This window comes from Macaca nemestrina, chromosome 3, assembly GCF_043159975.1.
Source record: "Macaca nemestrina isolate mMacNem1 chromosome 3, mMacNem.hap1, whole genome shotgun sequence".
Taxonomy (NCBI): domain Eukaryota; kingdom Metazoa; phylum Chordata; class Mammalia; order Primates; family Cercopithecidae; genus Macaca; species Macaca nemestrina.
In genome coordinates, this window is record NC_092127.1 from 189,180,022 (window position 1) to 189,193,991 (window position 13,970).

The 13,970-nt window shown below is 40.8% G+C and overlaps 1 protein-coding gene across 10 annotated transcripts in view; it reads right to left on the bottom strand.

The window, feature by feature from the left end:
* LOC105483923 (EvC ciliary complex subunit 2) overlaps window positions 1–13,970 on the bottom strand; it is a 186,286-nt gene that overhangs the window by 24,798 nt on the left and 147,518 nt on the right. For 3 of the 10 annotated variants that reach the window (XM_071093882.1, XM_071093874.1, XM_071093881.1), the window contains exons 22-25: window positions 12,437–13,004; window positions 10,072–11,430; window positions 8,817–8,908; window positions 5,571–5,721 (exon numbers count right to left, since the gene is read on the bottom strand). In XM_071093882.1, the coding sequence (XP_070949983.1) occupies window positions 12,737–13,004 (268 nt within the window). In that variant the 3' untranslated portion in view covers window positions 5,571–5,721; window positions 8,817–8,908; window positions 10,072–11,430; window positions 12,437–12,736. The other 7 variants (XM_071093879.1, XM_071093877.1, XM_071093876.1 and 4 more) reach the window with 7 other exon arrangements.

Genomic DNA, 13,970 nt, shown 5'->3' on the forward strand with positions numbered 1-13,970 from the left:
AAGCATTCAAGAGGTTACTTGGGTGCTGTTAAAGGCATTCAGTTTTAAAGGGGAAACAAAGCATAAAAGTTTGGAAATTTTGCAGCCCGACAATGCAATAGAAAAGAAAATCTATTTTCTGAGGAGAAATTTAAGCCAGCTGCAGAAATTTGCATAAGTAATGAGAAGCCCAATGTTAATCCCCAAGACAATGGGGAAAATGTCTCCAGGGCAGGTCAGAAGTCTTCAGAGCAGCCCCTCCCATCACAGGCCCAGAGGCCTAGGAAGAAAAAGTGGTTTTGTAGGCCTGGCCCACAGTCCCTATGCTGTGTGCAGCCTAGGGACTTGGTGCCCTGCATCCCAGCTGCTCCAGCCATGGCTGAAAGGGGCCAATAGAGAGCTTGGATTGTGGCTTCAGAGGGTGGAAGCCCCAAGCCTTGGCAGCTTCCATGTGGTGTTGAGCCTGTGAGTGCATGGAAGTCAAACATTGGAGTTTGGGAACCTCTGCCTAGATTTCAGAAGTTGTATGGAAATACCTGGATGGCCAGGCAGAGGTGTGCTGCAGGGGTGGGGCCCTCATGGAGAACCTCTGCCAGGGCAATGTGAAAGGAAAATGTGGGATTGGAGCACCCACACAGTCCCTACTGGGGCATCGCCTAGTGGAGCTGTGAGAAGAGGGCCACTGTACTCCAGACCCCAGAACGGCAGAATGGTAGATCCACTGACAGCTTGCACCATGCACCTGGAAAAGCTGCAGACACTCAATGCCAGCCCATGAAAGCAGCCAGGAGGAGGGCTGTGCCCTTCAAAGGCACAGGGGTAGAGTTGCCCAAGACTAGGGGAACTCACCTCTTGTACCACCATGACCTGGATGTGAGACACGGAATCAAAAGACATCATTTTGGAGCTTTAAGATTTGACTGCCCTGCTGGATTTTGGGTTTGCATGGAGCCTGTAGCCCCTCTTTTTTGACCAATTTCTCCCATTTGGAATGGCTGTATTTACCCAATGCCTGTACCCTCATTGTATCTAGGAAGTAACTAACTTGCTTTTAATTTTACAGGCTTATAGGAAAAAGAGACTTGCTTTGTCTCAGATGAGACTTGGGACTGTGGACTTTTGAGTTAATGCTGAAATGAGTTAAGACTTTGGGGGACTGTTGGGAAGGCATGATTGATTTTGAAATGTGAGGACATGAGATTAGGGTGGGGCTGGGGGAATGATGTGATTTGACTGTGTTCCCACCCAAATCTTATCTTGAATTCTCACGTGTTGTGGGAGGGGCACGGTGGGAGGTCATTGAATCCTGGTGGCGGGTCTTTCCTGTGTGCTGTTCTTGTGATAGTGAATAAGTCTCATGAGATCTGATGGTTTTAAAAACAGGAGTTTCCCTGCACATGCTCTTTCTCTTTGCCTGCCAACTAGAATCCATGTAAGACGTGACTTGCCTCACCTTGCCTCTGCCATGATTGTGAGGCCTCCCCAGTCATGTGGAACTGTAAGTCCATGAAACCTTTCTCCTGTATAAATTACCCAGTCTCTGTTATGTTTTATCAACAGCATTAAAATAGGCTAATCTACCCTTCATTTCTTTTTCCAGAAACAAGTAGTTTCAATTGTTTAGCTATTTCTTATGATTTTAACATTTATATTTCTAAAGGAACATTTGCAACTTCTCAATGTTTTGTTAATTTTACATATTGACCTTCTACTATGGAGATGAGGACTCAACTCTCCTTCTTACATGTATATACACACACACATTCTTCCTCTTTTTCCAGATATCTAATACAATTCAAGCACAATTTTAAGTAAATATTTGGCATTTACAACATTATAACTAATAACTAATACATTTTTATTTAAGGCTGAGCCATACAGTGCACTTGAATTAAATTTCCTTCCTGGTGTACCTTTTTGTATTTCTTAGAGTTAATAACTGGCTTGTATAAAAAGGACTCATCTTTTGTAAATGTACACAAATATTTATGGATGAAGTTATATGGTATCTGGGATTGGCTTCAAAATACCCTGGAAGGGTTCCTGGCTATGATAGAGTGACAGAGGTTGAGTCTACACTTTCAACTTAAACAACTAGAGAGCTGGCCAAATTATAGGAAACAGCTATTCTCAGACAGGCAACAGATGGCACAGGACCATGAATAAATGAAGCAGAACCACAGCTGCCTTTGATTAGTGCCCAGAGGCAGTTTTAAGTCTGCAGATCAGGGAGGGGAAACCCAAACAGAGGCCCCAAGTCTGGATGGGTTGAGGAGACAGACAATAAACTGAGACAACTAGAATTTATGAGACAGAATACTGAACAGGAAGGTGAGGTAGAGAGAGAAAGAACACTTGATAGCAACAGAGGGGCCTCCATAAGCCTTTGAGTGATGATCTGTGCATACAGAGAGGAAACTATCAGAGCAGGAAAAGAACCACGAAACAGTAGTTCCAAGCAATTCCCAAAGTTCACAAAGAGCCAGAAATATTTCATCTTCCTTCTGGTGTGTGATAGATCAGCTAGAGCTCTCTGATGGAAATTGCTGGTATTGGTCCTTTCTCACATTGCTATAAAGAAATACCTGAGACTGGGTAATTTATAAAGGAAAGAGGCTTAATTAGCTCGTGGTTCCACAGGCTATATAGGAAGCAAGATGCTGGCATCTGCTCCGCTTCTAGGGAGGTCTCAGGAAACCAAATCATGGCAGAAGAAGGGGAACAGGCATGTCTCACATGCCAGGAGCAGGAGCAAGTGGGGTTGGTGGGGGTGGGTGCTACACACTTTTAAGCACAACAGATCTTGCGAGCACTCACTCGCTATTGTGAGGACAGTACCAAAGGGGACGGGGCAAAACCATTCATGAGAAATGGTTTTCTCATGATCCAATCACCTCCCACCAGGCCCCACCTCCAACACTGGAGATTACAGTTCAACATGAGATGTGGTGCACATGGACCCAAACCATATCATTGCCTTAATACTGGGAATAAATTAACTCTGGACCTAACCATGACAAGGCTAAAGACCAAGTCTCAACAAATCTGTAGAGACAAAAAGTCTCTAGGGCTGGGATGAGGGTAGGCAGGAACATAAAGTTTTAGGTGAGTGACTATAAGCAGATACAAGATTTTTGAAAGAGTAATAAAATTTCTTGAAAATTAGATTATAGTTTCGATTGCACAACTCTCAAAATACCAAAGTTAAACTGTTCACTTTAAATGAGTGAACTCTAGAATATATAAATTACATCTCAAGCTGTTAAAAGAAAAAATAAAGCCTTAATCAATTCAACTGATCCAAATAGACTTCACAGCATGCCAGAACAAAACCCAAAACTATTTACAAGTATCCAATAAAATCCAACACCCGATAATGTATGCAAGCAATAAAAAATCCCCAGACATGCAAAGAAGCAGGAAAAGATTACCCATATGCATAACAAAAGTTCATCAACAGGAACTGACCTGGAAATGACAGAAATGAAAGAATTCACAAGTGAGGACATTGCAACAACAAATATGCATTGCCATATTTGTTGGCAAATTGGCAACCAGAGGAAAATTGGAGGAAAAAATAGGAATATGATGACGAGAGAAATGGAAGACAGAAAAAGGAATCACGCCACTTCCAGTTTCAGTCCCAACATGTAAAGAGCTGGGAAGTTGGTGCTCCCACTCACAGGACAAGCAAAAAGTTGAGAAAACTGAAAATCAGTGTCTTTTCTTGGACCCATCTGAGAACTGAGATCACAAAGCCAGCCACTACCTCCAAATCTGGAAAGACAAGCTCACCTACAGCATCACAGCTGAGACCTGCTTATCTGGAGTTAGAAGCTGCTGGAACCATAACCAGTAAGAAAACTTCATGGTCATTTTGATGAATTGCTGAGGGCTGAAAGTAGACTCCCATAACTTGCCCTGTAAGAAATGTTAGAAGTTCAGGAAGAAACTTTAAGGGCCTAGAGTCTTAGGGAGGCCCTCACACTTTGTTTGGTTTTACCGATAGCAACCTCACCAGATGCTCACGATAGGGATAAGAAAAATCCCCCAGTGGCTCCGGGAGAAAGAGTAGAAAAGCAAGCATTGTATAATAGGCCTGAAGCATCTGCATGACTTTAACAGACCTTATCCCCTTCCCCACCACACCGCGAGAGGGAAGACATTTTCCTGGCTCCAGCCCCCTCAGTCTTTCCTGTCTCACTTGACGGAACTGAAGAGAAGCTAAGAAACACTTGTGAAGGTCACAGCTTGGAGACAGAGAAGACTGGGAATACATTAAGTCTATCATAGCCAGAAGCCCTTCCAGAATATTTTGAAGCCAATCCCAGATAACATATAATTTCATCCATAAATATTTGTGTGCATCTCCAAAAGATGAGTCCTTTTTCACAAGCCAACTATTAACTCTAATAAAAACAAAAAGTTACACAAAGAAGGAAATGTATTTAATTCAAATGCACTATATGGCTCAGCTAAACATAAAAATTTATTAGTTATTCATGTTGTAAATGCCAAATATTTACTTAAAACTGTGCTTTAATTGCATTAGATAACTAGAGACAGGACGGGGGTGTGTGTGTGTGTGTGTGTGTGTGTGTGCACATGCATGTGTATAAGAAGGAGAGTTGAGTCGTCATCTCCATAGAAGGTCAATATATAAAAGGGGATAAAAGGGAAATTAGTACAGCCCCAAAATCATTTTAAGTATAATTGATATTTTAAGAGAGGAGATAAAATGGAGTAAGAGAAAATGATTAATCAAAACCAGAGAAAGGAGAAAAAGGGAAGGGAGGGAAACAAGCAATTCAGCAGTGAATGGAAAACACTTGAAACATGGCTGATATTAATCCAACTATACTAATAAGCACTTAAAATGTGAATGGACTAAAAACATCTATTAGAGATTGTCAGATGCATTTTTAAAAAAGATCCAAATATATGTTGTCTACCAGGAACCCACTCTAATTATAAAAATGGAGACAGGTTAAAAGTAAATGGAAAAGTAAATGGATGGAGAAAGATATACCTTGCTAACACTAATTGAAAGAGAGCTGGGATAGCTATATTGCCTTGAGGCAAAAGAGACTTCAGAACAAGAAAATTAAGGAAAAAGAAGCAGAATACATATGGTAAAGGGATCAATTCATCACCATATATAAGGTGTAATATGATAGAAGTGCAAGGAAAAATTTACACAATATTTTTAACAATATATGCAAATTCAACATACACAAATCCACTACTATAGTTGGAAACTTCAACACCCCTCCTTCAGTAATTCACAGATTAAGCAGGCAAGAAATCGGTAAGAACACAGTTGGCCTGAACAGCATTCTCAATCAACTTGATCTAACAGTTACAGAATAATCTCTTCTATAAGTACAGAATATAAAATCTTCTCAACTTTGCTTGAAACATTCACCAAGATAGGCCACATAACAACAAACTTAATGGCTGGGCATGGTGGCTCATTCCTGTAATCCCAGCACTTTGGGAGGCCGAGGCAGGCAGATCACGAGGTCAGGAGTTCAAGACCAGCCTGGCCAACATACTGAAATCCCATCTCTACTAAAAATACAAAAAATTACCCAGGTACAGTGGCAGGCATCTGGCAGGCAGTAATCCCAGCTACTCAGGAGGCTGGGGCAGGAGAATTGCTTGAACCCGGGAGGCGGAGGTTTCAGTGAGCCAAGATTGCACCACTGCACTTCAATCCTGGGTGACAGTGTGAGACTCCGTCTCTGGAAAAAAAAAAAAGACAAACTTAAAATAATAGAAATTATACAAAATATGCTCTCAGATCACCATATAATTAAACTAGAAATCAATAAAAGAGAAATAAATAGAATATACCATAATATATGCAGATTAAATAACACATTTCTAAACAACACATGGGACAATGAAGTCTCAAGAGAATGGTAAAAATATTTTGAACCACATGAAAATGAAAATACAACTTACCCCAATTTGTGTATTGCAGTTAAAGTATTGTCTAAAGGGAAATTTATACTATTAAATGCATTAAAAAAAAGAATAAAGATGTAAAATTAATAATCTAAACTTCCACCTTAGGATACTAAAGAAAAATGAGCAATTTAAGGCTAAAGCAATCAGAAAAAAATGATAATAAAAAATAGAGCAAAAATCAGCAAAGATGAAAACAATAGAGAGAACATTTTATGAAACCAGAAGCTGGTTCTCTGAAAACATCAATCTAATTGACAAACAGCTAACCCAACTAACCATAAAAAACAAACAAACAAAAAACAACAAAAAGAAAATACGCAAATCACCAATATCAGAAATGAAAGAGCAGTCTCACTATTGATCCCATGGACAGTAAAAGCATCATAAAAGAATGCTGTGACCAACCCTATGCCCATAATTTTGGTAACTTAGGTGAAATGAATGAATCCCTTGAAAGACACAAACTACAAAAATTCACACAACGTGAGGGAGATAAACTAAATAAACCTATATCTGTTAAAGAAACTTAATCTATAATTGGTACCCTTCCAAGAAAAGAAAGCTCCAGATTTGGGTCATTTTACTGGTGAATTTTAGTAAACGTTTACGGAAGAAATAATATCAATTTTCCATAATCTCTTCTAGAAAGTAAAAGCAGAAAGAATACTTCCTAACTCACATGGTGAGTATAACTGTAATACAAAAAACAGATAAAGAAAATACAAGAAAGGAAAACTAGAGACCTATATCTCACATGAACATAGATGAACAAATCCTGAAAAATATATTTACAAATTAAATCCAATAATTTATAAAAAGAATGATATACCATGACCAAGTGGGATTTATTCCCTATGCAAGCCTAGTTCAACATTCTGAAATCATTTAATGGAATACATCACATCAACAGGCTGAAGAAAAAAAATCCTATCAATTGATACAGAAATGTATTTGATGAAATTCAATAAACATATATGATAAAATCTCTCAGCACACAATAGAGAGGCACTTCCTCAACTTGATAAAAAATACACAAAAAACCTATATCTAATCTCATACTTAAATAATGAGAAATTGGATGCTTCCTCTTCAGATCAAGAATAAGGCAAAGATGGCCGGACGCAGTGGCTCACGCCTGTAATCCCAGCACTTTGGGAGGCTAAGGCAGGTGGATCACGAGGTCAGGAGATCGAGACCATCCTGGCTCATACAGTGAAACCCCGTCTCTACTAAAAAAATACAAAAAATTAGCTGGGTGTGGTGGTGGGTGCCTGTAGTCCCAGCTACTCGGGAGGCTGAGGCAGGAGAATGGCGTGAAGCCGGGAGGCAGAGCTTGCAGTGAGCTGAGATCCGGCCACTGCACTCCAGCCTCGCTGCACTCCAGCCTCGGACAGAGTGAGACTCCATCTCAAAAAAAAAAAAGAAGAAGGCCAAGATGTGCTCTTACTACTTCTATTCAATATCATATGGGAATCCTAGCTAGTGCAATAAGACAAGAAAAGGAAATAAAACATATACAAATTGGAAAGGAATAAATAAAATTGTCTTTGTTCTCAGATGACAATTTAATTGTCTATACAGAACATTTCAGAACTGACCAAAAACAAACAAACGAAAAACCCCTGAAACTAATTGGTGAGGATAGTAAGGTTGCAGGATACAAGGTTAATGTTCAAAAATTGACTGCTTTCCTATATATCAGAAATAAATTATTGGAATTTGAAATGTTAAAAATACCATTTAAAATACCACCTAAAATAATAAAATAATCAGGTTTAAATCTAAAAATATGTACAGGATCTGTATCCAGAAAGTATAAAACTCTGATGAAGGAAATCAAAAGATCTAGACAAATGGAGGAGTAATATTTCATATTCATGATTTGGAAGATTCAATACTATGGAGATGTCAATTCTTCCCAACCTGACCTATGGAATCTATAGATCTTTACAGAATATCAATCAAAATTCCAGCAAGTTATTTTGCAGATAATGACAAACTGATCCTAAAGTTTATATGGAATGCCAAAAGACCTACAGAGTTAAAACAATGCTAAAGAAAAACAACGTTGGAGAACTCATACTAATTTCAAGATTTATTATATAGCTACAGTAATCAAGATAGTATGTAATTGGTGAAGGAACAGGCACACAGATCACTGGAACAGAACAGAGAGCCCAGAAATAGACCCACACAAATACAGTTAACTGACCTTTGACAAATTCCGATTATAAGGACATTCTAGGAAAGGCAAAACCTCTAGAGATAGTAAAATGATCAGTGATTGCCAGCGGTTCAGGTGGAGGAGGTAAAGATTGAACGTGTGGAACACAGGAAGTTGTTTAGGGTAGTAAAACTACTTTGTATGATAGTGTAATTATGGATACATGGCAATATGTGCTTGTTAAAATGATTATATATCATTTTATACAAATTTATATCATTTTATACAATCATTTTAACAAATACATAGTGCCATGTCAATGCAAAATTGACTTTATCATATGCAGATTAAAAAAATCATTTAAGAAATCCAGAGAATTCTAAGAAGCAATGCAGAATGTGTCAAAATAATCTAACTGCATTTCAAATGTAAGAAACAACTTCACTGAAGAGGTTGGAAGAAAAAGATGCCGACCTAAGTAACTTTGGAAATGAGTGAAGTCTTTAAATGCAAAAGAAACTGCACATAAGTACTCTACTGAGAAAGCTGTTTCCCACATGGGTCCAGGTTATCAAAACCTTGATGATGCTCCACACATGTAGTGGACCTGACCACTTAAGTAAATGGCTGGGAAATGATGGGAGCCACGTTTTTCACTGTTGGAATGGAGAGGAGAAGGGCCAGGTGTGGTGGCTTATACCTGTAATCCAAGCACTTTGCAGGCCAAGGCGGGAGGATCATTTGAGTCTTGGAGTTTGAGACCAGCCTGGATAACATAGTGGGAACCCATCCCTACAGAAACAAACAAACAAACAAACAAAACTAGCTAGGTGCAGTGGCATGCACCTGTAGTCCCAGTTACTTGGGAGGTTGAGGTATGAAGATCACTTAAACTCAGAAAGTCAAGGCTGCAGTAAACTGTGATTGTACCACTGCACTCCAGTCTGGGTGACAGAATAAGACCATGTCTCAAAAAAATAATAATAAAAAAGAAAAGGGGAGAAGGCCAGAATGATCCATGTGGCAATAGATTTGTGTTGGAGGCATCAGTAAATTCATATTCAGCATAATATAGACACAGATTATTACGTATGAAAGTATTAATGGACATGTGTATATAAACAGGTTAGTAAGCACACATATACTTTCTTGCTCTGTCAGCTTAGAGGGCCTAGAAGTAACAACACTCCAGTAGCAATAAGCACATCTAGGGCTCAGAGTTTAGTTTCTAATACCATTCTCCAACAAAAGGAATCAGACTCCTTGGAGAATGTCTGATTCTAGGACTGGAAACATAAAAGATGAGAATCTTTTTTAGTGCTTATCTTTTATAATGCTCACCTTTTAGAACATCTTCTAGTGCCAGAAAATAAGGAAGTACTCAGAAAAACTTAAAAATCTGCACTGATGGGGTTATGTTAAAGGGATATGGGAGACAACAGAAAGAGCTCCCAATGTTGAAAGCTGGAACAATTAGAGCAACAAATTATTATTGGATTATAACTCAAAGTATAAAATAAATATCCATGAGTCCACACCAATAGAAATAAATAATTGAAAAAATAAATGGAGAGGAGATCATCTCCCATGCAGAATTCCAAATTATCTATGTAGACACTTTACCCTCAAGGAGGTAGACTTACGTCCCCATTCCTTAAATGTGTGCTGCTCATAGTGACTTCCTTCCGAAGAGTGCAGTGTGGAAATGTGGAGGAGTCGTAAGCACAAAGCTGTCCCCAGTTGACCCCTGCCAGGTTTGACCTCACTCCCAAATTCCCACGGCAGGATTTTTGTATGTGTGTCTTACAACTTGTATTTACCAATTATTTATTTTTGTGTTAGTCAATGCAACTAGATCAAACTCCTTGAAGACAGAATACACAGGGAGCTGAGCCCCCAGAGAGGCTTAGTAAATTTCTCAACTTTGCCCCACTTTTAAGTAACAAAGCCCAAACCTGAGCTCAAGTCCTCTAAATCCAAGTTCCTTGGAGCTTCTCTCTCATGAGTAGGCTTCTGTGTGAAGATACAGCCCTTCGAGAAAATAGCCTTCACCTAGAATGGCAAAAGGAATGAAAGAAACACTTCATTATCACGTTGCTGTAAGGAAATACATGAGCCTAGGTAATTTATAAAGAAAAGAGGTTAAATTGACTCACAGTTCCACATGACTGGGAATGCCTCACGGAACTTACAATCGTGGCAGAAGGCGAAGGAGAAGAACAGCACCTTCTTCACAGGGCAGCAGGAAGGAGAAGGAGTGCCAGCAGGGGAAATGCCAGATACTTATAAAACATCAGATCTCATGAGACTCGCTCATGAGAACAGTATGGGGGAAACCACTCCCATGATCCAATTACCTCCACCTGGTCCTGCCCTTGGCATGCGGGGATTATGGGGATCACAATTCAAGGTGAGATTTGGGTGGGGACACAGAGCCAAAACATATCAGATAGATTTTTGTAAAGATGTTAAAATATAATAAAATAAATAAGCTACCTTATTGCACACCAACATTTCATCAGACATTATAGACATAATATCTAGTATCTTCACTCTTTACAACATCCCTCCTGTAAAATAAGGCATCAGGACCTTTGTTTTACAGATACAGAGACTGAAGTTCAGAGCAGTAAAATGACTGCTAAAAAGTTGTAGAGCCACAATTTAAACCTGGTCAATCTGACTCCAGAAACACAGGCTTTCCCCAACACATGCTGGCATTTTTTGTGCAGTGAGTTTACACAAGGTAAATCAGTAGTTAGTCTTTCTCTATTAACATAAGGAGTTGTAATTAGGTTCCACTGCTAGATTTTGAGCAGCTTGGGCACCTCCTGTTGTTGCTAACAGCCTCTTCAATCAGGCTTCAGCCTATAATTTTGAGCCATTTTTTTGAAATCTTTGCATGCAACCTACTTTCAACTACGCATAATTCTAGCAGAGCCCTTGTAGAAACAGGAAATTATCAGAAATGCAGACAATTACCTTAAAAAGCTGGAGAAGGACATAGATGTGGTGGACTTTACAGATCCAATTGTATCTGCTTGCCAAGAACACGTGGCCATCAAGCAGTGGTGCAGGATGAGAACTCCAGTCTGCTTATTCCCAAGACCATGCATTCTCCACTCTGCTGCCCTGTGTGTAAAAATCACTCCTCTTTCTCTGTCCTCACTCGAGGCGCACTGCACCTTCTGATGGATGGGAAAACCGGCACCATCATCTCTTCTCTCCTGCATTCAAACCGTTTACCTGCACCTTCCTGCCAGTGTAGCCATGTAGTCAAGTGGCAACTGAAGACGGTGCACGCTTGCTGTCCCCTGGGAGAAATGCAACCCCAGCAAAGGTCCTTGTCACGTTGCTGCATGCATGCTGATGGGAAACTGCAAATAAGACTTGGTCTTCTGGTTGCCAATGGAAACGGGACATCCAAGGCAGATAGCATTTTAGTTAGAAGACTCAGGATTCCTCCCGTATAGGTGGTTTGATTATAGGCAAATTCTCTAAACTCTGAGTCTCAGCTTCCTTGGCAGTAAAATGGGAATAGGGATACTCACCTTGCTGGGGATATTAGTGACCATTAAAAAGTAAAGTTGTTGGAAAGGTCTAGCAGCAACTCTCATGTGAAAGATGTGTGATTTTTTTATCAATCATCCCTCTTTTCCCTTGCTGGTGAGAGGACTCTCATCCTAATCATCCCCTACTGTCAGAAAATACCCATTGTAATTGTACTATTTGCCTGGCTGATACCGTGATGTGGCCCAGCCCTAGTGACCCATCACCGGCCTCACGCACTGCTGTGTGGATGAGAAGGGTTAGCACTTACACAAGCACTTGATAAAACACAAGCACTTGTATGGAGTCTGTTTATAGGTAACTGTGTGAGGGCTGTTATGTGTCCATGGATCAAGGCCAGGAGAAAGGATAAGGTTTGGGGGCCATAAAGTGTGAATCTTGATTTTGCTATTTATGAGCTTTATGATCTTATAAAAACCACGTCAGTTTTCTATGCCATTGAATTTCCTCATTTGTAAAATGGGAAAATAACCCTGATTTGAATTGGTGACGGTAGACCCCAGGAGCTGGCACATGTTTTGGCAACTGGAGTGATGGAGGGTGAATCTCTCTATTGAACACCACACAGGGAACAAAATGCAAGACACAATTACAAATAAATGCTTGCTACATAAAGCAAACATGGCTTTTGTTATAAAGAGCTTTGTGCAAAACACATTTATTTTTTTAAGTTCCCTTTATAAAAATAGAATATATAACAAATACAAAACATAACAGCAGAGAATCTGGCTGTCACCGCACAGTCCATACCTTACGCAGCGGAGGATGGGGTGTGGATCGCAGGGTGGGGGTCTCCTCCAGGGCCCTGGGAGGTGAGGCTGAAAGGACGGAGTGTTTATGTCCTTGTGATACGGAGGAGAGTGGGCCATCTGGAAATTCATGAGACAAGATTAAACTGAGTCCGTGAAAGTCTGCATGCGTTGGGGGCTCTGTGCCTTCTGCATGTGCAATTTATACTTGTGAGTTGTACATTATAAACAGACAACACTGGTGGGCAGGAGAAAATAATCCCTTCTGTCTTCAGATGCTCCCGCGGGGCTTTCCCTGGGGCTAGTCCATGCCCAAGGCCCTCGTGGCCTTTTTGGCATTCAGAAAGTTCTTCTTTTTCCTGGGAGGAACATGCAGCGAAATCTCTGGCTCCTTTGGATTTCTGAATATAAAGAGCTTCTCTCCTGTGTTTAATACATCAATGGTTTCTGCCCCGACAATGGGTACAGGGGCCAGTTCGCCAATGGGCTCCAGTGACAGGTGTGGCCAACTTCCTTTTCCAGAGAATATCATCCTCTCTCTGAGAGGGAGACACGACTTCTTTAATATGCTAAAGAAAGAACAAAAGATCAAATTCAACATTTTTGGCAATGTACCCGCTGGAGTGTTCTGAGTTCTCCGAGAGAATCTCTCTCTGGGTCCTGAATTCCCCAACCCAGTGCCATTTTAAAGAAAGGTTATTTTCCCGCTTGGTCACCAGATTGCTGTAGAATTAGCTGAAGCCTGTAACAGCGGTGCACTGTAGTCAGCTCTTCCTGGCTCATGACCATTCCATTTTCAGGAGTTTCTTGGTTTGTTTTGTTTGAGATGGAGTTTCGCTCTTGTTGCCCAGCTGCAGTGCAATGGTGCGACCTTGGTTCATTGCAACCTCCGCCTCCTGGGTTCAAGTGATTCTCCTGCCTCAGCCTCCTGAGTAACTGGGACTACCCACGCGTGCCACCACGCCCAGCTAATTTTTGTATTTTTTTTTAATAGAGACGAGGTTTCACCATGTTGGCCAGGATGGTCTTGATTTCTTGACTTCATGATCCGTCCACCTCGGCCTCTTAAAGTGCTGGGACTACAGGCGTGAGCCACCACACCTGGACCATTTTCAGGGGTTTTGCAAACTGTCGTCATGTTGTTAGTGTGACATCAGATCAGCCATGGTGGGAATACCTATACCATGGACACTGGCAAATGCTACCAATCAGAAACCACTGCCCGCCTCCCCACCAGCCAATTGTTAAACATTTATGAGTACACCTATGGGCCTCACCCTAAAAGCAGGCTGGTGAAACCTGGTTACAAAGCAACGGTTAGAAGTCAGGCAAAATGTGTTTGCCACAGTAGACTGTGGCACACTTTGAGAATGTCCCATAAAAAGGTTGCTGGAATCCTGGCCATGGGCAGTCCAACCCCTGACTCCCAGGCTGCTCTTGATAATGATGGTGACCACCACCAAGAGCCCTATACATCCTGAAAGCCACAGCGCTCGCTCTCTGCCCAAGCAGGGCAGGACAAGGCCATGTCACTG